Below are 25145 nucleotides of genomic sequence, written 5' to 3' on the forward strand. Positions count from 1 at the left end.
ACAATAAAAAATACCTTGAATTCTCCTCCTGCCACCGAGACGCGCCTTGGAGCGTTAATAAGCGCATCAGTAGCGGCAATTGAAGAAACTACAACCTGTGAAGGCACTAACGTAAATTTATTGTTATTTACCAATCGTTGCTACCAAGCAAGGGGGCACGCGCGCACCCGAATCGCTGGTAAATCATTCTGTTTACACGGCGACGACCGATCTCTCGTGTCGCTCAGGTCAGGATGCAGTCAACGTGCCTGCTTTCATGTTCGTTTTGCTACACTACGACACACCCCTGCTAAGAGCACAAGATGATAGTGTTGTCCATTGTAAAGAGCGTGCTATGCTCCTGTCACCTTTCGATGTGGGAAGCTGAGATTATTATACTTCTTCTTGGCTTAACGATCTGTAAGGCCACGCCGGCCATCGGAATGGTGGCCAGTTGGATAGTCAAGTCCTGCGGAGGAATGTTTCGGATGGGATTTGAACCCTTGTCCCGCCGCTGTCGCCACCAGATCGCTCCCTGCCAGAAGCAGCTATTTTCATAGTAAACGTGTTTACTCGTTCCTTATACCCGGGGACACAATCCTATCGCCCTAACAGATCGTCTAGAAATTTCAAAAGTCCCAGAGGGAAGAACCTTCAGTGCGATATCGTTTGATTGTAGGCGAGGTCAACTTACCCCCCATTAGTAGTGTCTAGCTTAATCATGTCGATGTAAACAATAGTAGGGTCTGTTGTATTATGCCTGACCTTCCGCACCAGTCAGTTTGAGGACCGACCATGGCCAACTTGCAATTTTCCTCCCACCCAGACAATTCCGATAAACTGCACTGAAACTGTTTTATCGCTCTGGGCATTTGTGTCCGCGTTCGAAATGGATAATATTTGTTGAGTAGCAGACAAACATTGAGAGTAAGAAATGTGTACAAACAGAATAAAATTAGACACATTGCGGTGCCATAAATATTCAATACTTTGTCATGTTTTATTGTTGTTTTGGAGGAATATTCATTAAATTCATTCACCTAGTTCCAACCACTTATATTAATTCCTTTTCAATGCCCTTTGAATGACTGATCAGTGTTACTGTTTGTTGCCGTCTTGAGGCAAGACGCAACTGGAAATAGAAATTCTTCCATAAAAAGGTACACGACCAAGGCAAGGCAGCTTTCTAAATGTGTATGCTGAGGCACAAAAAATGCATTCCATTTTACTCCTGCTGAAGCAACCGGACACGTACAGCCGATTGCCGTACATTCCATACCATGCCAATTCATTCAACAAATCAAAACATCAAACCGCGTATTCTCCACACGATAGCTGAAGGGTGCAACACTCCACTCCCTTTTTAAAGTCATGTTTGTCCTCAATTCCATCTTATATTCCGTGCCGAGGTAGAACGAGAGAAAACATTGAGGAATGTTTTCTGCTTAGACACTTACGGCGGCGGGGCTGTTGTTTAAATGAAGCTCGCTGAATTGAAGTTATGCTGCAAAGATGAATGGAATACCAAACACCAAGATGACCACTAACCCGACCCCTCTTTTACGGTTTCTCACCATCTCGCTCTCTCTCTCGCTGTGTATGCACGAGGCTAAATTGAGTCTTCCGTTTGAATGCTTCTGTATCGCGATTCAATCCGCAAGGGAGAGACCTGGCCCCATCGGATGCTGGGCCCCATCGGATACGTATCAAAGACCCTGAAGACCATCCCTCCCGCTTATGTTGTGCCCTACGGCCGATGAAGTTGGGCCACTCTCAGACCAAGACCCTTTATGTTTAAGTGAGTGACCAGTGGAAGATCTCATATCCACCACCACTACTACTACTTCGAGATAGGGCACGCGTTGTGGTGCACTGACTCACTTCTCCGTACGTGGTATGTGTGAGCTCCACCGACTGCATGGTGTGGGGACTTGTGGTATCTTCACATTTACCCGCCAAACCGCACGTACGCCCCTTATGGACGGCTTTCCACCTTGCTACCAGTGCGACAACGTTACGAAGTTTTCGTAAACAATCTTATCACGTACAAATGGTCGGGGAGACCCCAAAGGAACCGGTTTTGACCAGTTTGCTACTGCTCTTGGGGAATCCCTTGCGATCGGCAGAGATCGCGCAAAACAAACGCCGCTTTTTATAGAATAATGCCAAAGTTGTTTATCTACTTTTAGGACCAATTTTAGGTGAAGACTAAGTTTAACGACGGTGAAGCCATCGGTGAAGTGTTGTCCTCAAATTACATGCCGAACGAATGATGAGTCATCGAATGTCTAACCTAGCCGACCGTAACGATTAGCCAATTAACGGGACTCTCCTACCCTAACTTGCCAAGGTCATTGGGCGAGCCAGAAGCAAGCCCCACAAGCAAGGTCAGAACACCAAAAAGGGAGAATCCTTGCGACATTGGCAGTATCCGCAGCACATTAACGCACATACTACGCACTTTTCGTTCTTGCCGTCAAATTGGTACGAGTGTCATTGACCGACACGTGGCGGTTTGCTCCGAAAACTTGCTTTTGCAGAGAGCAAAGAGAGTGTGGAGCATTAAGATAAATTATCCAAAGCCATATTCGTTGTTGCCAGGAGGATCCTCTGTCTTTTTTTCTTCTTCGGATTGAAATTGGAAAAGTCTGCAGAAAAGAGAACTTCCACGCACGGTATGAGTCATGCGCAGTCCCTCAGGTCCTTTTGGGTGAGCCCTTTTTCGACGACCGAGAGAGTAAAGAACAACGCACCGAGGACGTCTGGCGAATGTCTAGCTGTTAGTAGAGCGATGAGCACATTTTAGCACGTGGCCCTTCATGCGTATCCCGAACCGAAATACGGTTCGGTTCAGAATATTTCCACTACAACAACAGTAACAACAACAACGGTGGATAAAAGAACCAACCAGGGTTGAGGGGACGGTCTGAGTGGTCGTCGTAGTCTGTGCGTAAAGTCACGTCATCCAATCCGGCCGACATCAGAGGAGGGTTTTCCGAACATTTATGGGAGCCAGTAGCAGTAATATATGAAGCGAGTTGTTTTGTTCTTGTCTTTCGGCAAGGCCAGTCCGGGCAACACACGCCGATGTCGGTAAACAAATTTTATTATTTTTCTTTTATACACTGTATGATGGATTAATGATTTTATGTAATAGTGGTTCCCATTTGGGATGGAGAAGGATCCGGCACGTGTTTGGCGTAACGTTATAAGGCCAGTAAACAACGGTTGTTTTCGTGCCGGGTAACCTTGAGAGAGGACGCCGTTTTCTACGCATCCTCTGCACACTCCCGGCATACTACTACAACCATGTGTGTGTGCTGTGGGTTGAGATAATGGTTCCCGAAAATCGAACCCAAGGACGGGGCACGTTTACGGACCGTCATGATGTTTTGATACAAAGAGGAGAAAAGAAAATGCGCAAAACAGTGGCAGCCTGTTGTGGGGATGTTGATCGATTAGATGGTGCACAGTTTGATTGGATAGGTAAGAGGAGATGGGCTTGGATATTTTATTGAACAGTCTAAGAAGTAGTTAAAAGTTATATTGGACTAATTTAAATAAAAACGTATACCCAAGTGAAGCATACTTCTCATCATCGCAAGTACAGCTGGTAGACATGCGTCCCACACAATTCCTATGCTGCTCGTGGTGGCCCTTCTTTTGCTTTCGAGTGGGCGATGGTAACCGCCAAGGCAAAACCGTTGATTAAAGTGGAAGAAAAAATAAATAACTCTTGTCCGCTTTCCAGCGCTTCGGAACGCGATTTCTTAACGCCTCCCACGTGGGTTCCACAGGACGACGATAAAATAAATGGATTCTGCTTGGAAGGATAGGAGGGCTTCTCTGCTCTGCTCAGCTGCCCAGAAGGGTGCATCGTGCATCGTGCTCCACATTCACACATTGTTGCAACCAGTTCGTGTAGGAGGGTAGTCAGAGCACAGACGTCGTGGAACTGAAGTCCGGACGCAGATGGCGAGCGAGAAGAAAATGGTTCCAATTTTCACCGATTTCTCTTCAACAAGGATAGGATTTTTTTTGCGAAATTGACCAGCGCTCGAGCTAACGAGCGATAAAGCAGAGAAGCACCAATAATCATTCGGGCGACCCCAGCAGCACGGATTGATTCGAGAGGAAAAATCTCATTACTTACCTGTACCGCCACCGGTAGCAAGTAATGTAGACCCATCGGTGCCTGCCAGCCGCTACCCGAAAGGTTTGCTTTTAATGGCCTTGGTTGTGGCTTCACCACCACCTGTACCACACCCCTTTCGTCTATGTTGCTGGTGCAGTTTTTTGTTGTTGTTGCATCTAACCATTGAGGTACGTACCGCCGAAGAAGCGAAGCAGCATATTATGTTGCTTGGTGGTAGACGTATACGTGTAGCGTGGGTATCCGATTGCACCAATACTAACGTTTGCTTCGTTTTATGCTACGCGTCGCGATGCTGCTGCTATGCAACGCTCGGCCTGCATTCTCAACCGATTTTTTTTATCCAAGTTGGCGTGTGTTGGTGAACCATCCCATGTTGATGGGAGAGTGAAAATGAGAAAAAGCCATCAATAATCCTTCTCTTTTGCTCTGGAGCAAGCAAACGAAACATAAAATGTTGGTGCGTCTTCTCTATACGGCGTGGCATCCCCGGTTTCTCTGTGTGTGTGTGCGTAACTTTTCCAACTCGACCCGCCTGTGTGTGTGTATTGGGGAAAAGCAGCGTTTTCACGATTGGGTTTGGATCGACCACTTTGAAACGTAGCAGCAGCAGTAGCATTTTCTTCTTGCTCTCCTGCAGGTAAATGTGTGTTTCGTGCTCAACGGCAACCGACCACGTCGTCTAATCGAAGTGAATGTTTTGTCCCATGAAAAAGTGTATTTTGTTCGGGTAAAAATATAGTGAATAAAGAGAATACAATTTTTGTGAAAATTTATCCTTACGTTTGCGTGTGTGGGTAGTAGCTTGTGAGCTGATTGTTGCAAGTTGTAAAGCGCGTATCGGTAACAAACCCACGCCCTGTCAAAACGTGGTCCGTCGAGACAGCGCCACAGCGAAGCGGAGTGAAGAAAGTAGGCTTGTAGACCTGAAGAACTGGCCGTGTTGCGGCACACGTCGGCAGCCACAGACAGGAAAGAAGAAAAAAAGAAGCTAGACTTAGAAAAGATGCCCGCAAAAGGCGTGTCGTGGGAATATTTGGTTTTGGTGGAGCTCAGAAAACAGAAAAAGTGCTGACGATTGCTGCGTACTGTGTGAAGAACTTGTTCGGAAAAGAAAGTGAATAATTTGGTGTGATTCAAATGAATGGAAAGTGCTCTGTCTATCCTCATGCAGATTCGAAATAGTTTTGTTGGATAAAAATCCCTTCATCGATCTCGGGTAAGCCAGCTTATCGAAGTTTTTAGTTCCGCTCATTCCCGGTTACGCCGTTGTAGCATCTGTCAAAGATTCACTCTCGCGCCTTTTAAGGCTCTCTCTTGCTCTCTTTTCCTTTCCATACTCTATCTCGTTTCGCCATCCCATCTCGCTCGTCGCTACGCACACGTGTTTCAGGTGTTAGTCCTTTTTTCAGGACATTTGTAGAGCGTGTGGCGGCGTAATTCCATTCCTGGAACCAACGGACGATGATTCATCCGCCATCGCAAAACACACATACACAAACGTACGGACCTTTCCCCCGAATTGTCATTTTGTTGTGCAATTTTGATATGTTGGTAGGTGTACGGTGAAATAGTGCCAATGCTTAAAAAAAGCCATTTTTGCCAACTCACCGCGCCACCCTATTCTGGTGGACCAACGAAGAGAGAATCGCAAAATGGACGAATTTGGGAAGTTAATGACGCGTGGACTGCAGAATTAATTTATACACGAGAGAGAATTCCTTTCGATCAGGACCATGATCTCAAACAACGCATTAAATGGATAAGAATCGTATGTCCCACACCACATCAGAGTAAGTTGAAATAGAGCAGCAATCTTATCCAGCGCAACACCCTCGGAATAGAACGGGCCAGTCTACTTTATCTACTTCTCTTCACACCCATTAGCACAACAACGAACACTTTGGCCGAAGTCACCGGATGTTGTCACTTGAGCGAAATGTGGATGGGAGATGTAGAATGAAGCTCTGCCTTGAACCCCCAGGTCCCAAACGGCTCAAACAAAAGCGAATCTCAGTCGCCGCCGAAGTCGTCTTATGGCCAATTGTTTGACCGAGAACACAAAACAGACCAAACCGGAAGGAAGCGAAGGGAAAGAGTTCGGCGGTGAGGGTGGGAAGGCGACATCGAGTCGTATTTCATTTTACGGCTTTCGAATGGAAAATGTAAATCAGAAGTGTTTGGTGTGTCCTCTTTAGCGACGGGAAAGCAATTACATGCTTAGAAAAAAGTCCAGATGGTTCTGGAAATTGGATAGTTTCACCCATAAAATGATAGTTGCGCGTTCTTAGCACAATCGAGGGCGAGGGAGAGAAGAGCCATGTGACGAGATGGCACTCTGGTGGAAGTTGATGGACGAAATTGAGGTCATCTGCCGAGAGTCGTAGGGTTTGTGGGGCGGTGTTCTGTTCTGGGTGAATGGGCATCACTCCACCCCGAGGGAGGGTTTTTTTTTCGTTCATTCCTCCCCAAGCAAATAAACAACAGTACAACAGGGTGGAGTTGTTTACAAGCTTTGCGCTTATGCTCACTGATGCACTTATGTTGCGTGCTGTTTGGGGCGTGCGGATGTAAAATGCGTCGGAACTCCAGGGAGATTCTATCGAGAGTTTGTTTGGTTAATGGAATTAATGTTTATTCGTTTTTCGGGAACCTGTTTGTTTGGTAGCAAAATATAACGAATGGCATGTTTAAGATGTAAAGTTTTAGATGCCTATAATGTTCTTTAACTCATCATGCAAAAGACAATGTTTTACATTGTTTCATGATCATTAGTTGAGCCAGTACCTAGCCAATCCTTACCAGGGGCGACCCGGTGGTAAAGAGGACAGCGGTGCCGGACTGGACACGGTTGGATCGGGCTTCAAATCCCATCCGTACCGTTCCCCACCGGTAGGAATGAAAACTGATCATCCATCTTTACGTGGTTGAGAGTATATCTAGTTGACAAAATTCATTCGATGGTTATTACAAATAGTGTTATCCACTTGTTATTTGCAAAACCAGAATCGAACAGATGTCCAAAAGATCCCCAAACCTTAGGACGACGGCACAGAAAACCCTTGCCAATTTTTTTTCTTACCTCGCCTTTCTTTCGGTCTCTTTTATGTAACTTTATTTTAAAGCACTGAAGTAAAGGATCATAAATCCTGCATTGATTCTAGCCTTCAAATATTATGCCCTTCCATTTCCTGTTAAAGCAGCATGACGTACTTCCACTTCAATGAAACCTCACAACTCGCAATGAGCCGTTGTAAAGTGACGAGACCCTGAAGCAATGTACGAAGAAATTCTCCGGAATGGATTATCGTTTCTGAGAAACTTTTGCTTCCTTTCTTTCCACAGGCAAAAGATCCATAAAAATCAGAATGAAACTGGTTGACCAACGAACCGCTCTATCTATCTGTCTCGCCAATTTCAGGTCATTATTAGGGGAGAACCGTACCGGCGCATCCGTTTCTGTTCGTTTGGTCGGTTAATTACAAGCCGCCGTTCGTTTGTGGATGAGCGCAGTCGAAGATACGGTCGATATGGTTTATGACCACATCGCGATAACCCAGATCGGGTGAAAAATCCAACTTAACGACACGGAGAAAGAGAAGAACGGGCGAAGCAAATCGATCAAATCCGTAAACCATTATTTTGAGCAATGTAAGGGTCATTGGAATCGTGTGTCGTTTGGACCTTGTACGTTTCAAGAGTGGTTGGTTTGTTGTAGAAGCTTGGTGCAAAATGCTGGTGTTGGACCGCAGCTCCTCATACATCAATGCCGCCACAAGCTGCGGGTTGTTGAATGGTAAACCCAAACGGGCCTAGTCGGGTCAAGGGCTATAGCTGCCATATAACCAAAATGGAACCGAGTGGAATAATCCCCGAACGTGCTTGACATGGCATGCTTTTAGTGTTCTTCGAGTGATGAATTAATGTTTCCCATGAGAGGCCACACCGGTACAAATGGTGGCGTTTCTACAAGGCTTTTATTTTTTCTGCAACAATTTCTCTTCGGATAAAACCCAAGGCGCACAGACCTTGCAATGTTGGACTGATTCAGAGTTGGTTTATTTTATATTTTGTTTCATTTTTTAAAACCAAACCTATGAGGTGTCCTGTTGGATTCAGTAGATTGAATATATGCGCCACAATGTCCGTTCAGTAGTCACCTTTAACTTTCAAACATTTCATTCCGCAAACAAACATTGATTCTAGAGTCCCGCCGGCTAGGCAGATTACATGTAACGATCGTCCATTTGACAAGCGCACCAAACAGACTGTCCGGAACTTTCCGATCAGTTTGTCGTTCTCCGCTGAGTCAGTTTTGATTGATTTGTTTACACCCTCGGACAAGTTCAGTTTTTCAGTTGTGTACAAACATTGTTAGTGGTGGCGTCGTGCCCGATCGATCCTCCCTCCCTATCGAACCAATCGCGATCGAGGCGTACTTTTCCGTTGCCAATGTCGTTACCGGTAGACTGCCGATATCGCTCCCTTAGGAAGTCAAAGGTTATGATCGTTCGATCACATTTAATTTTTATTGGAAACGCGTGCCCTGTTGCATTCCTCATCTCGGCGATTTCAGGTATTTCTACGCAGGCCAGGAGTGTTTCGATGCATTTTTTATGCCCCAGTGCGGTGTGTTTACGCTCTTAAGACGTCGTTCGTCCTCCAGAAGGTCGGGAGGGTAACGTCTGATAGTGGGGAAGTATGGTTGTTTGATTATATTTAGAAGTCAGCTTCGTAGGTTAATCCTCCAAATCCTGGGGCGGTCGTAATGTCATCATGCAGAGGAGTGCGCTTATGTTTACTTTCTGCTTGAGATTATCAGAGGAGAGTTGTTGCGAGTGTTTGATTGTTTACCTAAGAGCACCTTTGCACTGCCTATAAAGATGACTATACATGTGTCTTGTAATGCATACTGAGCAAACAGAACGCTAAACAAACGCAGAAAATAAATTGCAATACTTCCAAGGCAAGTCTACTACTGTCATTAAGTCTTATCCATTTTTTGTAAGACAATGACTCAACAATAAAGCTTCACATAAAAAAATCAGGTTCCATGAAGTCTTGTCGACAACCGTTTCTTTGCTTTCGCATCCCCCATAACGAAGATATTGATTAACCTCGTTTTTTCCTGTTATGTAGGACTTACATGCGCCATTTCTATTCAGCCCAAGGTCACATTAAATGAGACGAAGGCATGTCCTTAATGTCCCACACACACACACGCACGCAATCGATAATGATTGATTTTTGATGCTCCCTTTCCTCATGTGGACGTTGTACAGCAATTTCATTTCTTTTGCGCCACTTTATGTCACTTTTTTTTAGTTTAAATTGATTCTAATTTATTACTATCCTTCTCTTCTCTTTACAGTTCAACATCTCCATCACAGATCAACAATCGATTCTTGATGTGCTCGTCGAAACTAAGAAAATTCTACAGGATGGTGGACAACACGAATCGATCACCACACGGTTGCCACTGTGTGTAGAAATTTCGCTCCAAACGGCTGAAGGTGGTAGCATGATATTGGAGTTTTGGACGCTCAGCATCAGAACGGACCAAACGAACGCACCCCAGCGGGCCAATCAGGTGATCTACAACCGTATGAGCCTGCTGCTAAAGTCACTGCTGTCAGTCACACGAGTTACGCCAGCCTATCGAGTGTCGCGCATGAAACGCACCGATTCGTACGACATCTACTACCGGATCTATAAAGGCGAGCCTCAGACGAATCTGTTGGGTAAGTTGTCTTCTCCAGCTAGGAAGGAAGTCTCACAAACACTTTAGCCACTTAGGACACGGGCAGGGCAAATCAGTTTGATCCGGTTCCGTGAAGAGATAAACGCAACACAAACCGTCATCTTGAGTGATGACAACCGTAGGGATCACTGCTTGCTAGACAAGGCGCTAAACGCAAGCGTGACTTTTTTGGGCAGCAAAAACCGCTATTTTTATGCTCTCCCCTCTGTTCTGCTTTCATTGCAACAGTTCCACTCCACTCTTGAAAGTCGCTCCGTAGCGTAAATCGTCACTTCTCAAAGTCCATTTCGAAGTCGCTAACGTGAATGGAACTGCAGCTGCCGCTGGTGCCTCAGACACACGCACGCAACACACATATTGCATCGCGCTGTGCTGGAAGTGGAAGTAGGAACAGGTTTTTTTTTTCAGCGAGCTCTGGAGCCTATGCCTCCAAACATGGCCGCAGGTTGATTTTGCAGAACTTTGCCAACCTGGCGCCAGCTTACCTATGAAGGTGGTTTGCTGTTATGCTGGAAGGTAGCACCGGCAAAAAATAATTACCTTGAGTGGTTATATGTGGTGGTCTCGGGCGACACTCTTTTGCAATGATGGCGCCGGTCAAACTACACTACCACCCTTCACTAGGCTCTAAAGAACCGCGAAGAAAAGGAAAGAGAGAGACCGAGGTTTTCGGAATTTTTATTCGCTTCTAGCAAGTTGTGGAGTTTTTGTTCTAGATTTTATTTTCTGGATTAGGCAACGGTCACTGACCAGTGCGAGGTCTTTTCCTTTCTGATATAGATTTTTTGCAATCAATAGAGCAGAAAGCATAACTATTCTGATTTAATATTTTCTTAAAGACTATCGGTATATTGGGCATCAATCGTATTTGTTGGCCACGTGATCTTTCCTTACGACTCTGACGCGAATCGTGTGTCATCCTCAACCGAAAACCAGTTTTCTCATCTTCAAATCCATGCTCCATCCACCTTGGGATGATCAAATCGTGATCGACGACGTGGATAACCATCACTTCTTATATTAAACCTCACAAACTGTGACGCAAAGACGGGCTAAAACATAAAGCTAGATTGCTCCTTGATTGCCGACTAGATACAAACTAAAACAAATGGAGCTTACGCTATAAGTAGCTAGTAGTGTTGGTGCAATATCCAGTACATTTACTAGTCGTCAACAGACAACAGACGACCTTCGGACAAAGTCGCAGCATCACGTACACTTCTCTCGCCGGACAGTTTCCTATCTCCCGCTCTATGCATTTGGTAAGCAATTACCTATCGAACGCGTGCTGGCCCATGCTTCCACTGATGGAAGAAGGGCCGTTCGCTCAAGTCCGCGCTAAAACGGAATCAGCGAAATTCATTGTTCCTTAACAGAGCTCCTCTCGTGTACAGGAACAGACAGCAGCAGCAGGTGTATGGTTTTTTGCTTTGCATATTAGATTGCGTCTGGCTTCCCTTTAGAAGATGCTCAGCTGTGCGTGACGAGGCTGCCGATCGCCGAACTGTGCATTCGATGCGTGTTGTGCATTTCTCATCATACGCACCCACCAGGCTGGCGTGTTGAAACGATGGCCGCTTAGTAGAGAGAGAGATATATGCACAAAGAAACCCGCTGTGTACACCAATCGATGAATCTGTTCAAGGATGATGCCGCCCATTGTTAAATATTTAAACAATGTTTCAATACGGTCGGTGATGCAACTCGCTTAGGGTTGTTTTGTGACTGATGGATTGTTTAGAAAAGAGTGGATGATTTGGTTGAAGAAGAGAGGTGCAAAATGGTGGAAAATATTTGAACGATGCACTTAACATACATAGGAAGAGAGATCTGAAGGAAGCTGCAACAATCAATAGTAACTTAGCTAATGGATTAGCGTTTAACAACCACTCTTCCCTTTGGTTGTACAAATACCACCATATTTGTCAATCAAGTTGTCAAAGTTGTGATAAGTTGATTGCCACGGCTAATAATCCTTATCATTAGAATACGCGAGACTCTAAATTGTATCCCCCCTCCCCACACACACACACACACATGATTGCTGATGACCTTGCGCTGGTACTAAATCTGTTTTTAAATGCCCATCCAAATCAGCACCAGCCAAACTGCACAAAATTAAAGTCTGTGCACGGGACCGTGCGAAATCTGTGCGCAGCATGCGCGAAATCACGCGCACATTTCGCGGCGCATGCGCGAGGTGATTCGAGGTGGCGCCAGAGAGAAAAGTCTCAACGTGGAAGTCATTGCCGATAATTGGCTTTAATTAGGTTTGATTTATTATGATGCACCGTGAGTAAGTGAGTCTCGCTCGTCGTGTTTCCCTTGTCAAGTCCGAAGGTCATCATAATTTTCTAGCATCAGTATCCCACTTGTTTTAGAATTGTCTAGCCAGCGGATGAGCAACCGATCGCGATCGCAAATGAGTGGGAGCGGATGAATCAACAGCTCAGGAAGCAGAAGTTTATGCGAAAGCTTTTTGTTGTGATCGAAGAGCATGCAATGTACAGCAGTTTATTAACGGAAATGCATCGTCAAGCGGGGCATTTATCTACAACAATGCACATTTCACGCGTTGGATAGCAACAGTGCACCCCCGGCGCTGGTCGTAAAAATGTCAAGGAAGTAGAAACGGACATCGGCAACAACGGCCAAGAAAAAGGTTGCAAACACTGTTGCTAGGACCGATATGGTGGTAAACGACATTCAACTCAGAATCTCACACTCGAGTCTATCATTTCGTGCTTCCTTATCGCGCACGGTAAACGGTTTGGTGGGTTACTTTCATTGTAAAAAGGTAGCTATCAAGAGACACGCAGGGTGTTGCTGAGCCATACTGCCTTAGACTGCCACGAAGAACCAGGTCGTGAAGCTTTGGACACTAATCGGAGTCAGTATGCTAAGTAGGTTGGAGAGATATAATGTCTTCGAATTTAATTATGGCCAGGTTTTATCCGTTCTGCCGTTTTAACGTTGGTGGTACAAGATATACACGCTTTGTCTAAGGTCACTTCAGCTAATGGAGGTTTAGACGAAAACTAAGGCACGTGATTCTGACACCTAACACTAACGCCATTTTGACCGTGCTTTGCCACTCGAAAAACGTGCCTGAAGTTGGTTTGGGATAAAGGCATTCACTTCGCAGGTGTATGAAGCCAGAAACCGTATCGAAAAACCATTTACGATCACAGTAAATTGAAGACGACTACAATGCCGGACGATGACAACCGGAAACTGATGGAGTTTTTGTTGGTAATTTGAACAAGTAGTATGTGTGTGTGTTTCTCTTTCCCGACATTAACTGCACGCGAATGCATTAGAATGGAATGTAAGGAATGTGTGAGGCTCGATTGTGAACGGCCCAACGACGCGTAATTCCGGCTACGCGCTAGTTCAGTATCTGATACTTTTGGTGGAATTTAGGTGGGTGGTATATTGGAGGGAGACCCTTCGACGACCTTGCCCAATCTGATCGGTTCAAGCGTGGCACGGTTTTTCGGTGTTGGGGTAATAAATTCGAGCCCTTCTAGTGGACCGCTGGAAAGTGCTGACACACGAAGCCTATTGTGTGTTCCAAAGGCGAAGTCTTTCTGCTACCTTAGGCCCTGTAGCAAAGCTACCAAGGCAAGGTCTTAGAAGAAGTAGGTCATTCTGATGAGTATTTAGTTTAACGGTTCAAATGAACTACAATGCCTCGCGGCAACGGATGCAGGAACACCACGGCACATCGATAAATAGAATTTGTGGCCTTTTGTCCACAAGTTGTGGTTCCTGAGGTATATTAATAACAAAAAAAGCAGCTATGCCCTATGCCCTGTACCTTATCAACTACTTTACATCCTAGCTCACGTTACCGGAGCGTACTCCAATGAAAGTAAATGACCGACGCAACCCTTCGACCCCATTCTGTTGTCGATAGAGAGCGAGCGCGCGCGCACTCTATACCGTTGTCGCCGTCGTCAACTTTCGTCGAACCGATTTCGATGTATCAAAGCATTAATTAAATGCGTTCGTTCGCTTTACCTGCAAAATCGTACCACCGTTACACCGAGAACCAGATTATGCAAGTTATGCGAATAAATTAGACGACCGTTACAAGAAAGCTGCCTTGAGTTGTACCGCAGGTCGTGTTTGAAACGAAACCTTTAGAAAGTTTTTTGGTTACCATTTTTCTTGACGATTGTGGTACGTTTGTACAACTAAACAAAGAATGTGACCCAAAATCGACTCTTAATTGTCGCGTACTACCTAAAGACTACGCTCACGTGATCATCATATACTCATGTGCTTTGCTACTACCTCTAAGCACGCTACTGACCGTATACTACCCATCCCATGCGAACGGTTTGGCGCCATCATGTTGATAATTTAAATTTCACATTACACCCGAACACGTTCCAATACCTGCAAACGAATGTTTTGCTCCTCAACGACATCGGGAGATGCGAGACGAGCAACAGCGAAATTGTTTATTCGGCGCCATGCAATTGCATCCGATAGGAAGTGGGTTCCCCCTGTCTTTGCATTGCCCTAACTTTAGCTGTTCCCGGCTTCGAAAAACATCTTCCAATCAGCGGGAATTGACTGTAAAAAAAGTACACTTTCCTGTTCCATCGCTCGTTCCAGGCGAACGTTCGAAGAAGCGACGAGAAGTATCAGCAGAAAACGTTAAGGCACGTGCCCAACAGCTTCTCGGGCAGTTTATTGTGAAGGTGCTTTCGGTGTCATGCAACAAATGGCTAGCATAAGCGAGCAAAAAAAAAAAACCTAAATTGCGCCACGGTACGCATCGTCGTCTTCGTCGTGTTGGGTATGTGGCGTTGAGTTTTTCTGCACGATTGGCTTCTTCTTCACCCCGGCAGCCCTACAACGGCTTGTATGTGCGCTCCACGAAAAAAACAGCGATGTGATGTGAGTGTAAGAAAGGCGATAAAACTCAGTGTGCAGTTAATTGCCCACCTCCAAACAGGACAGAAACACATCCTCTGGACGCTGGAATTTTGCAGCGCGCCCGCTCGCTCTGCACTTCGCACGCAAGTGAAGAATTTATCATTGAGTTGTGAACCTGTCGTCCGCAATCAAGGCACTGCTTCGTAGGGGGGAATTATTTGACCAGATGAATTTGTTCACTGCGTGCGAGTGTGTGAAGAAGGCACGTATCTTCAACTTCCAGCGGGAAAAACACTCGTCTATAGGTGTGTGCATCTGTGAGGCCCAAAGCCCCCTGGACGATGATAAAATACTAATTAGCAGGATAAGCTTTTTTATGTCTCGCACTACTCTACGTCAATGCATGAGTGAGATGCATTTTAATCCATATGTTAATGTACACCGCGGAAACCGGTTCCAGATGTGAACTTTCCGTTCCTGAGTTGCAGCTTAAGATTCCCTCGTGCATGGGGAGACCCAGCAACAGAAAGAACAACATTAACTGGGAATTCCGGTAATAAATGAAACGTGTCATATTTCTGTACACTATCTCTCGAGGTGTTCGCTCCTTTAGCGGTTGTACAGTCCTTTAGCGGTTGTACTGTGACTCTTTGGTCGGCTAATCCTGCTGTACCAGGGTAATACCCTCGGATATCTCCATCACGTATGTTTGATTTGGTGTGCTTCACCAAGAATTTCTTGCCTACTCCATTTGTCAACCCGGAACATCTTCTAGCTTCTTTTTGACTCGTTTAGATGACAGTTCAGATGGATTTGAACCTCGGTCCTGCCGTGTCGTCAATGGCAAACTGTCTAGCCGTAGTATATCAGAGATGGCTGGCTGTTATCGATTTCGAAGTTTGCAATTTTTATGATGTGCCCTATGTCTGCTTCCTCCGTTTTCTATGGAGCAGATGTTAACCCAATTAGAACGTGCCTATACGACGCCTAAAAGAAGGAACAGTGAATCACCAACCAACATGTCTGTGTTGCATGTCAAGGTCAGGCACGATTAGAGAACTCTCTCCCCCCAGTTCCGCACGCTACTACCTATGGTCGATTGTACGACATGTTGCATGTTGACCAAACCCACCCTCAGGAACACTTGCACGGTTTCCTCAATATATTCGCCATCGCAATTTACCTTGGCGCCTCACAGGCCAATCCCCCGAGGTATCTGTGCGGCGCGGGGTGCTTCACAGACCCTACCAGCGGCTCTGTTGCATAAAAATAACACGAATCTCTTAATGTTGGCGCTGTTTTGCTTGTGTCGTGATAGTGCTTGGAGCTCCTGTTGCCCCGTGTGTAATGCTATTTTTTCTAACCCCGCCAAAACAGCCGCTGAACGTTTCCACAGCAAGTTGTGGAATATGGGAAGAAAAAAAAGGTTTAAAGCCCACAGTGATATAATTCTGTTACCCCCTACTGCAATTGCGTTTCAATCACACTCCCTGTGTGTTAGCTAAGATACGAAGGGAACGGAACTGGATGTGAGATAGGTTGTGTTGTTTGTTTGCGATACCCGGTTGCATTTCGCCATGTCACACCAAACTGGTTCAAACCGGGCGACTTCAAATATGGATGGCTTCCTTTTGGAGTGTGAGATCGCCGAGAAGTACCTACTTCCTGCATCTCACACAATAGATAGTAAAGCTAGGATCCATATCGGTATCGGGGTCCTTTCGGAGTGCCTTGTCTGCTCATTTAGTTTATCTTCCTGTTTAAAACTAATTGACATATAGTGGAGAGATCCCTCTTGCAAACAATCCCAGAACTGCTGTAAAAAATGTTGTCACCCGGCTATTTCCATTAGCTCACCTGCAAAGAGCAGTGAGCTTCCTTATCTCCGATCTGGTTCTGGTTATCATCTCCAGAGTAGCCCCTCCATCAACTGCGGTAATCATAATGGCGCGCTTTATTGACATTTCATTCTCACGCAGCGAATTATCAAAACAGTGTCACGTTCCAATGCCGTACGTTCCAATATAAACACTTTTGTGTTTAAGTCTAAAGAGTGATCTCATCGTGATTAATCAAGTTCCTGGTTTATTGGGGGAAGGGAGACTCGGTGGACAGAAGTAATTGATCTTTCCGCTGACATTTGCGCGAATGTCACACATATGACACTTCCGGAGCAAACGATTGAAATTCTGCGAATAGTCTCTAGTCCTTTGTGTGTGCATTCTTTAATCAATCAGAGTTTAAAACGCATTGGACTCTTTAGTTCATGAAGCCCTACAAACAAATTTCACGCAAAAATGAATAAATTCTTTAAATGATTGCAATTTGTACCCTTTTGGTTTTAGCACGCTAGTCGTTGGCAATTCGCTAAAAAAACAAATGTTGGAATCTTGTTGGACTGCATTCCTTAGGACATACCTTTGGTCTTTATTGCAATACATCCCACCTCTTTTGCTTTGCTACTACCACAGAGAATATTGGTTCAACTTCCAACACAACCACTCATTTGCATACGAGGAAAAGGTACAATAGTACCGTTAGTCAGTCGTCGTTGTCGGTCCACGTTGCTCGTACTCATATCGTACCTCCTATTTGCTATTCTATGCTCTCACAGCTGCAACGATACACCGATGACTTGTACGATTGTGTTCGTTTCTCCGAGCCAACCCGGCATCCGGATCGACCAACATGGACATGCAATTAGAGAGGAACATGCTCGGTTGCAAACTGCATACAGCCTAGAATCGGTAGACCAATATAGCACCTCCCCCGAACCAAACCCGGTGCAAAACGACGGCAGTGAAGAAGTTATTTTTAAAACAGTTGTAAACCGCAGTTGAACCGCCAACAACACGCTGTGGTTCGCTGTGTTCAATGTCACGGGGGAAGCCGGTTTAAGAAAATTATACACAGACAGTGCTTCCTTCTCGGTTGTACTCACGCCTTCTTCTGCTTCGACTACAAACCTATGTTGCCAATTAATCAGCCAGCTTTTTTCGTTCCTTTACTGGTAAATGTACTAACGAGATCTGGACAATTCTACACATAGCTTGATCAAATCTAAAGGGGAACCGCACTCGGCTCAAAAGCCTCAAAACAATCCTCCACAACAGTGTGTTAGCTTGCCGCCTGCTTGCACCGGTTGTGTTTGTTTGTCTCGTGTGGTTCGCTTGATATGGTGATCATAAAGTTTGTTTTTCATGCCAGCTGTACCCACACGGTGGCTGTTGTTTTGTGTTGGATAGGGTAGCGAACCGATCCTCCCAAACGCAAGATCAGTAAACATATCAGCATTAGCATTTATACGCATAACAAAAACGTTAGAATCGCAGCAACTCGCATCGCCTGTGACTTTTGAGTACAGCTATACTTGCTTGTTGTAAACACAATAGTTTTGTTGCTTTTGTCCTGGCTCCTGCAGCTGATAGGACTAAAATTAGATTGTTTGCTTGTGAATGTCTCGGTTGTTTGTTTCAGGCTTGGGATCATCGTGTGCTGTGTGGACACGTTTGAGAAAAGAATCCTTACACCTTAATCCATCAGAAGCTCCTAACGTATTTGATGTCAGTGTTGTAATATTTTTATTCGATAAAATCGTCTTCCCATTCTCTTGCTTTGTGTCTATGTTACATTTCTAAATGCTGGATAAAAAAGTTCAAAGATCACTGTAAGAAGTTCATTAAAACATAATCCAATGAATATCTGAGGAATTTTCAAAAGAAAGGCTTGTCTGCTGTTGTTTCTCACCTTTGTCGTGTGTTGTGGCTTAGATAACACAGGCAACAAAGATACTTCAACGCAGCGATAAGATAAACTAGAATTACATCAGATAGTGGTCGACATATTTACCAGGCAGATCTCTGCCATCAAACAAAAACACACTCTTGAACTGTGACCTAGCAAAAATAAATTATCGTAACCACAGGCCTGCTGGTTCACACACCAGTACAACTAGAGGTCATACACTTATCGGCAACACTGATAAGCGGGTTTATTTTTCGCGGTTTGCCAAGTTTAGGCACCTCCCCCCGGGGGCAATAGATAACCCCCCGGGAAGCTGATACTCCATACCCCGATGTTGTTATGACCTGCTGACCACCTGGTTCCACACCGCACACTAGTGCAGATCACTCTAAAAGACGAATCAAAGGCACCTCCAAAGGAAATCGCCGAAGCTGTAGGCTCTTCTTTTTTTGCGTATTACTTCTATGTGCACCGGTTATTTGCTGTGGCCTGAGAACCGACCCATTCTTTCTTATCAGCAATGTATGAAGCTAGGCAAGCAGCACAATCGTTGGGGAGAAATCTATCTATGAGGAAAAGTGTGTACCTATTCCAGTGTTAATAAAAAAAAGGAACATCACCTTATCAATCGCGAGAGCAAGATTGACGTCAGCTGATGAATTAGCTGTTATATCACTCTCTTTCGGTCTTTACCATATTATATTCGTACACACGCGTTTTGAAGGTTTTTACGTTTTATTACGCAGCATCTCCACACGTGAGACACCACGTCAGAACAGGAATCAAGAGGCCGTTCCCCACCACGTGCACACTTATATAGGCTATGTGAGTTCCCCGCTTGGGAACTCCCTAACTAGTGAGAGTTTTCTAACTTAACGAATCTACTTACAGTGACTACCTAACTTAACGCTACAACACGCCTAATCTTTTTTTTTTTTTTTTTTTTTTTTTTTTTTTTTTTTTATACATGCCATTCCTTGATCCTATTCTTATGAACTACATCGGGTTTTCCGTTATCCTCTATGATTACGTTTTCACCTTTATCTTCTAATACTGAATAAGGACCGCTGTATGGTGTTTCCAATTTCTTTATATTTTCCCCTCGGATTACTACCTGAGTGCCTGGTTGAAATATTTTCTGTTTTGTTCTTTCGTCATAATATTCTTTGCTTTTAACCTTATTTTGTATTAGACGCTTTCTTACTTCCTCATGCGCTATTTTCAATTTTAGCCCTAACACGGTTGCGTAATTGTCTAGATCGTATTGTGTTCTATTGACTTTTTCGTTTATTACGTTAGATGGTATGTTCGCTTGCCTTCCATACATAAGATAAAATGGAGTATAACCTGTAGCAGTGTGTACGGTGTTATTATAGGCAAACTCGTAGAAGTTTACCCATTCGTGCCAATCTAACGCTTTCTTATCACTGTATATTCTTAGAAAATTTCCTAGTTGTTTATGCGTGTTTTCAAGGGCTCCTACTGTTTCGTGATGATAGGCTGTGGATTGGAGTTTTTCTATTTTCAATAGTTTACATATCTCGGTAAATAGCGTTGAAAGGAATTCTGTGCCTCTGTCTGTACAAATACTTTCTGGCACTCCGTATTTAAGGATAACTTTCTCTACTAAAGCTTTTGCGACTGTTTCAGTTCTTTTATTTTTTATTGGCGTGGCTGTTACAAACTTGGTTAAGTCGCATTGTGTTGTTAAAATATATTCAAAACCATGTGAATTTACTAATGGACCTACGAGATCAATAAATATCTTTTCCATGCTTGTTTTTGCAGTATCTGTTATTTTAAGAGGTATTTTTTGTGGCTTATTTGGTTTGTTTAATTGGCATTGTTTGCATTTGGCTATCATATCTTTTACATCCTTATTAATTCCTGGCCATGTATATCTTTGTTTAATTGTATTAACAGTCCGATGAAAACCTGCGTGTCCTGCAGTCGGTAAAGTGTGATAATCATTCATTATAATCAGTTTCTTTGTTTTTTCATGATTTCCCAATACTTTCACATTTTCGTTGAGTACAATTATCTCTGGCATTCCCTTCTCATTGAGGGTTTTTAGTTGTTCCATAAATTTGTTCGTAGCTTCATCTCGTTTCTTTATCACCAAATACGTTTTATTCTTCAATGATTTAATAATAGCTTTTATTCTAACTATTATTCCTCGTAAGTAAACAATAGTATTGAATTTTGGCAAAATAATTTTTTCTTTTAGAATAACAAGATCTTTTACGTTAGGGCAAAACTGCAGCTCAATATAGTTTACTTTAGATACTGCTGAATCATTATCGTTTTGGCAAGTATCGTTGCTATCAGTTTTGGATCTTGTGGAAATTAACACTTCTTCCTGTGCATTAATTGCTTTCAGATCAGATAGTGGTAATCTAGATAAAGTGTCTGCTATTAGGTTTTCAGTTCCTTTTTTATAACAAACAGTAAAGTTGTACTCTTCTAGTGCAAGTCGAAATTTGGTTAAACGGCTTGAAGGATTGTTCATTGTGAAGAGATAGACTAACGGTCTATGATCTGTAAAAATATTGAAATGCCTTCCATAAAGGTATGGGCGGTAATGCTTAACGGACCACACTATGGCTAGCAACTCTTTTTCAATAGTTGCATAATTTAGTTCGGCTTTGTTAAGGGCTCTACTAGCAAAAGAAATTGGCTTTCCATTTTGGTTACTCAAAACTGCACCTATAGCACTATTAGAGGCATCTGTGTGTAAAACAAAAGTATTATTTTTACTGAAATCGGGAAAATCTAAAACTGGAGGGTTAACAAAGTGTTCTTTGAGTTTATCAAATGCGGCCTGGCAAGTGGTTGTTCATTCAAAAGGAATTCCTTTTCGTGTAAGGCGGTTTAAAGGCATGCATATTGCGGCAAAGTCTTTTATATGCTTTCTATAATAATTAGCAAAAGCTACAAAACGTTTCACTTCATCGGAAGATGTTGGGGGTTGCCATTCGTTGATGCATCTTAATTTTTGTGGATCTGGTTTTATCCCTTCTGCCGAAATATAATGTCCCAAGTATATTAACTCTTTTTTTAAAAAATGACATTTTTCTGGGTTTAATTTGAGGTTCACTTGTCGCAATCTCTCAAATACATCTAATAAATTTTTGTTATGTTCCTGCATGTTTTTACCAAATACGACGATGTCATCTAAGTAGATGAGGCATTGCTCTGCGTTTAAACCTGACATAGCCACTGTCATCATTCTTGAGAATGTAGATGGACTTATTTTTAATCCCATTGGTAACCTTGTCATCTGGTATTGACCAGTTGGGGTCGTAAAGGCGGTAATTGGTCGATCTTGTTTCCTTAACTTGCACTGATAGTACCCTTGTGACAAATCTAGATGCGAAAAATATTTCGATCCAGACAAGGTATCTATGACTTCATCAATATTCGGTAGAGGGAACTTATCATCCTGCAATACTGTGTTTACTTTGCGATAATCAATTACAAGTCTCCATTTCTTTTGATCAGTACTAGTCTTTTTGGGAACCAATAATATTGGACTGTTCCATTCCGACTGTGTTGCTTCAATGGTTTTGTTTTTTAACATTTTACGAATTTGAGCATCAACCTCTTCTTTTTGTGCATATGGTAGCCTGTAGGGTTTTGCATATATAGGCATTGTATTATTTCTTATTTTCAAAGAAGCTTCGTAAACTGTAGTGGTGCTCAATTTATCATTCTGCAAACAGAAGATGTCATTATATTTGAGACAAATCTTAGCAATTGCACTTTTATCGTCTTCGTGTAAATGTGATAAATCCAGTTCTTTTAACAATTGGTTTGCATGACCGGTATCGTGTTGAGGAGTTTTTATTTCTAAGATGTTAAAATCTGAGGCAGGTTTAATCGTTGGTTGCAGTTGGGCTATAGTTACAGATTTATTTTGGAAGTTTGCAATGCGTATTGGTAATTTACCATTTTGAGGATTGGCAATTGTATTCGCTATGAATACATTCGGTTGGATTGTTTCATTAAGTACTACACAAGAATCAGTTTGTGAAGTATCAATGTAAGTAACAAATTCCGTCCTAGCTGGGATTACTAAACATGTTGGCCTATGGTTGACATTACAGGTCAAACTCATATTTTCAAAATTTAGATTCGCTTTATGTTTTTTCAAAAAGTTGACTCCTAATAGTCCTACTATGTGGGATGGAAGTGTATTTATGACATGGAACATGATAGGAAAGTTGTGAGAATCAGCAAAAATGTTCGTTTTAATACAACCTAAAGATTTGGTAGGGCCGTTGATTCCGTAAATATTTAATACAATGGTTTTATCTATGATGGTTTGCTTGGGGACATAGTTTGCGTTTAATACACAACAAGTAGCTCCTGTATCAATGACAAGATCGCGGTAAACTCCGAAAATATTAAATTTTGCTTTAACGCCCGTATCGAATTGTAATTTAACGAAATAAATTAGCTATTTCATTTTGCTCTTCAGTTGAGTTTTGAACCATATCGTTACAGTTCTCATAAAGGTCAGCATTTCCCAAATGCACTCTGTTGCTGTGATTGTTTCGCCCAGTGGATGTTGGGGTTGGCGTTCGCTGTTGAATTTGATGATGATTCCTGCTCCCATATCCACGTTGATTATTATTTGCAAAATTTCGTGGTTGGTTTTCATAACCTTGATGAGCAGAATATCGTTGAAATGTTCTACCTCTATATGATGGGTTGTATGATTGCCTTGGGTAGCGCGAATTTTGGAAGCGTTTCGTATAACGTCTTGGTTGATGAGGGGTTTGATACCAAAGGGCTGTTGATTTCTCTGTAATTGGTTCACATTCCAAAGCATCTGATATTGCTTTGCTTAGCGTAAGCGGATTGCGAGCTTGTAAGAAAAATCTTGTATTGGATTCGTTTAACCCTTGTATAAACGCACGCACTACAATCGGGTTCACAATGCTGTGTGCGGCAAATTCAGTAGCAAAAGTTCCTACAGACACATGGGCTGCAGCTAATTTGGCAGCCATTATTTCTAACTCTTTGCCAAATTCAGAAATGGTTTTTGAGCCTTGATTTAATGCGGTCAACTCTTTTTCTACAGCTAGCGGCGTTAAGTGCACGCTAAATCGTGTACGAAGAAGTGAGAAAGCTTCTTTTATAGTACATGCTGTGTCTATGACTCCATGAGCAATTCCAATCAATGTGGTTTTCATAAACTTAATGATATCCACTTCTGGTACTCCTTCAGCATAGTCTAACAGAAGTTCAACACTTTCAATGTATGCATTTAATAGGGTATTTGAACCATCGAAAGGCTTTACCAGTTTTAGTGCTAGATTTATATCCAACTTAGTTGTCATTGTATGTGGTTTTCTGTTGGTTGCGTTTGTAGTTGTTTTAATTGCAGGGATACTAGCAGCTTGGTTCGTGCTGGTATTATTTACAGGGGTACTAATAGTTTTGTTTCTAGTGGATCTATTTGCAGGTGTACTAGCAGTTTTAGTCGCTTTTTTCATTTAGTAAAAGTAGGTTAACTAGTAGAGCGTGTAACAGTATGAGCCGATAATATGTATGGAGGAACAAGAAAATGTAATAGCTATTGAAATACCATTTGAAATGAATATAATTGCTAAAGATCACTGTACTCAAATTTTTTTTTTTTTTTTTATATGTGTATATTATTATTATTTTTTTTCAACGAATATTGGGAATATGTGAAAAATCATAGAATTAAAGAAGACCCATCACGGTCGAGTGATTATATTATTTGCTTTCGAAAAGACCACGAGGTTTCATCCGACTATCAAACACAATTAGTGTAGAGTTATACGTGTAGAAAAAAGAAATCACTTTCACAAAACGATTTGGTTTCACGTGGCACGATTTATAAATAAATAAATAGCAATAAATAAGGAAATAATTTAAATAATTTAAAAACGAAATAAATAACACAATAAAAAAAATCCTATCTAGCTTAAATTTTACAAACTTTTGGTTTTGTGTGGCACTTGTATGGTGGTTTCACGTACCTTTGTTCCGTAGAGGTTATGCGTCTGCACCTGGATCGGCGTGGTTTGATCAGCGCGATGGCGGCACTCGAAGGACTGGTGTAGCTGATATCCTATGCTGTGGCCTTTGTTCCGTAGAGGTTATGCGTCTGCACCTGGATCGGCGTGGTTTGAGCAGCGCGATGGCGGCACTCGATGGGCTGGTGTAGCTGATATCTGGTTTAACGCGGTGGCGCGGCACGGTGTTCTATGGTACGCGTTCTGTCGCTCGGCGTGATGATCTTCTCGGATGCTGGTGTTGCTGCTCGACGTGGTCAGCGCGATGGCGGAGTTCGACGCTCTGACGTCACGTGTTCGTTCTGGTTTGGTCTTCGTTATGCTGATTTGGTTTGATTTGGCTGATCAGCGTAATGATGGTTAACGATTTTGGTGTTTGACGATTTTAACGATCAGCATAATTATGGTTGTCTCTTTGTGTTGTTCACTGGTCTGCGGGTGGTGTTGGGTTAGATGCTTCTGCGTAGCTCTTTTCGGTCGGTGTAATGGTATGCGTTCAGATTTTTTGTTATCTGCACTTCACTGTACGTACTTTACGATTCACAGATGTCGTACGGTAAACTTTAGC

At 43.1% G+C, this 25145-nt stretch overlaps 3 protein-coding genes across 6 annotated transcripts in view; 1 reads left to right on the forward strand and 2 right to left on the reverse strand.

The window, feature by feature from the left end:
- LOC126563429 (transmembrane protein 258) overlaps nt 1-9574 on the reverse strand; it is a 497437-nt gene extending 487863 nt beyond the window's left edge. The window contains exon 1 of the mRNA XM_050220073.1: nt 9571-9574. The gene's annotated coding sequence lies outside the window, so the exon portion shown is untranslated. The remainder of the gene's footprint in view (nt 1-9570) is intronic.
- Nucleotides 1-25145, reverse strand: part of LOC126562245 (protein henna) — a 754155-nt gene that overhangs the window by 456394 nt on the left and 272616 nt on the right. The window lies entirely within an intron of this gene.
- Nucleotides 1-25145, forward strand: part of LOC126562082 (autophagy-related protein 13 homolog) — a 35959-nt gene that overhangs the window by 2982 nt on the left and 7832 nt on the right. The window contains exon 2 of the mRNA XM_050218496.1: nt 9504-9873. Within this exon, the coding sequence (XP_050074453.1) occupies nt 9504-9873 (370 nt within the window). The remainder of the gene's footprint in view (nt 1-9503; nt 9874-25145) is intronic.

The sequence above is a fragment of the Anopheles maculipalpis genome, chromosome 3RL (assembly GCF_943734695.1).
Source record: "Anopheles maculipalpis chromosome 3RL, idAnoMacuDA_375_x, whole genome shotgun sequence".
Classification (NCBI taxonomy): Eukaryota; Metazoa; Arthropoda; class Insecta; order Diptera; family Culicidae; genus Anopheles; species Anopheles maculipalpis.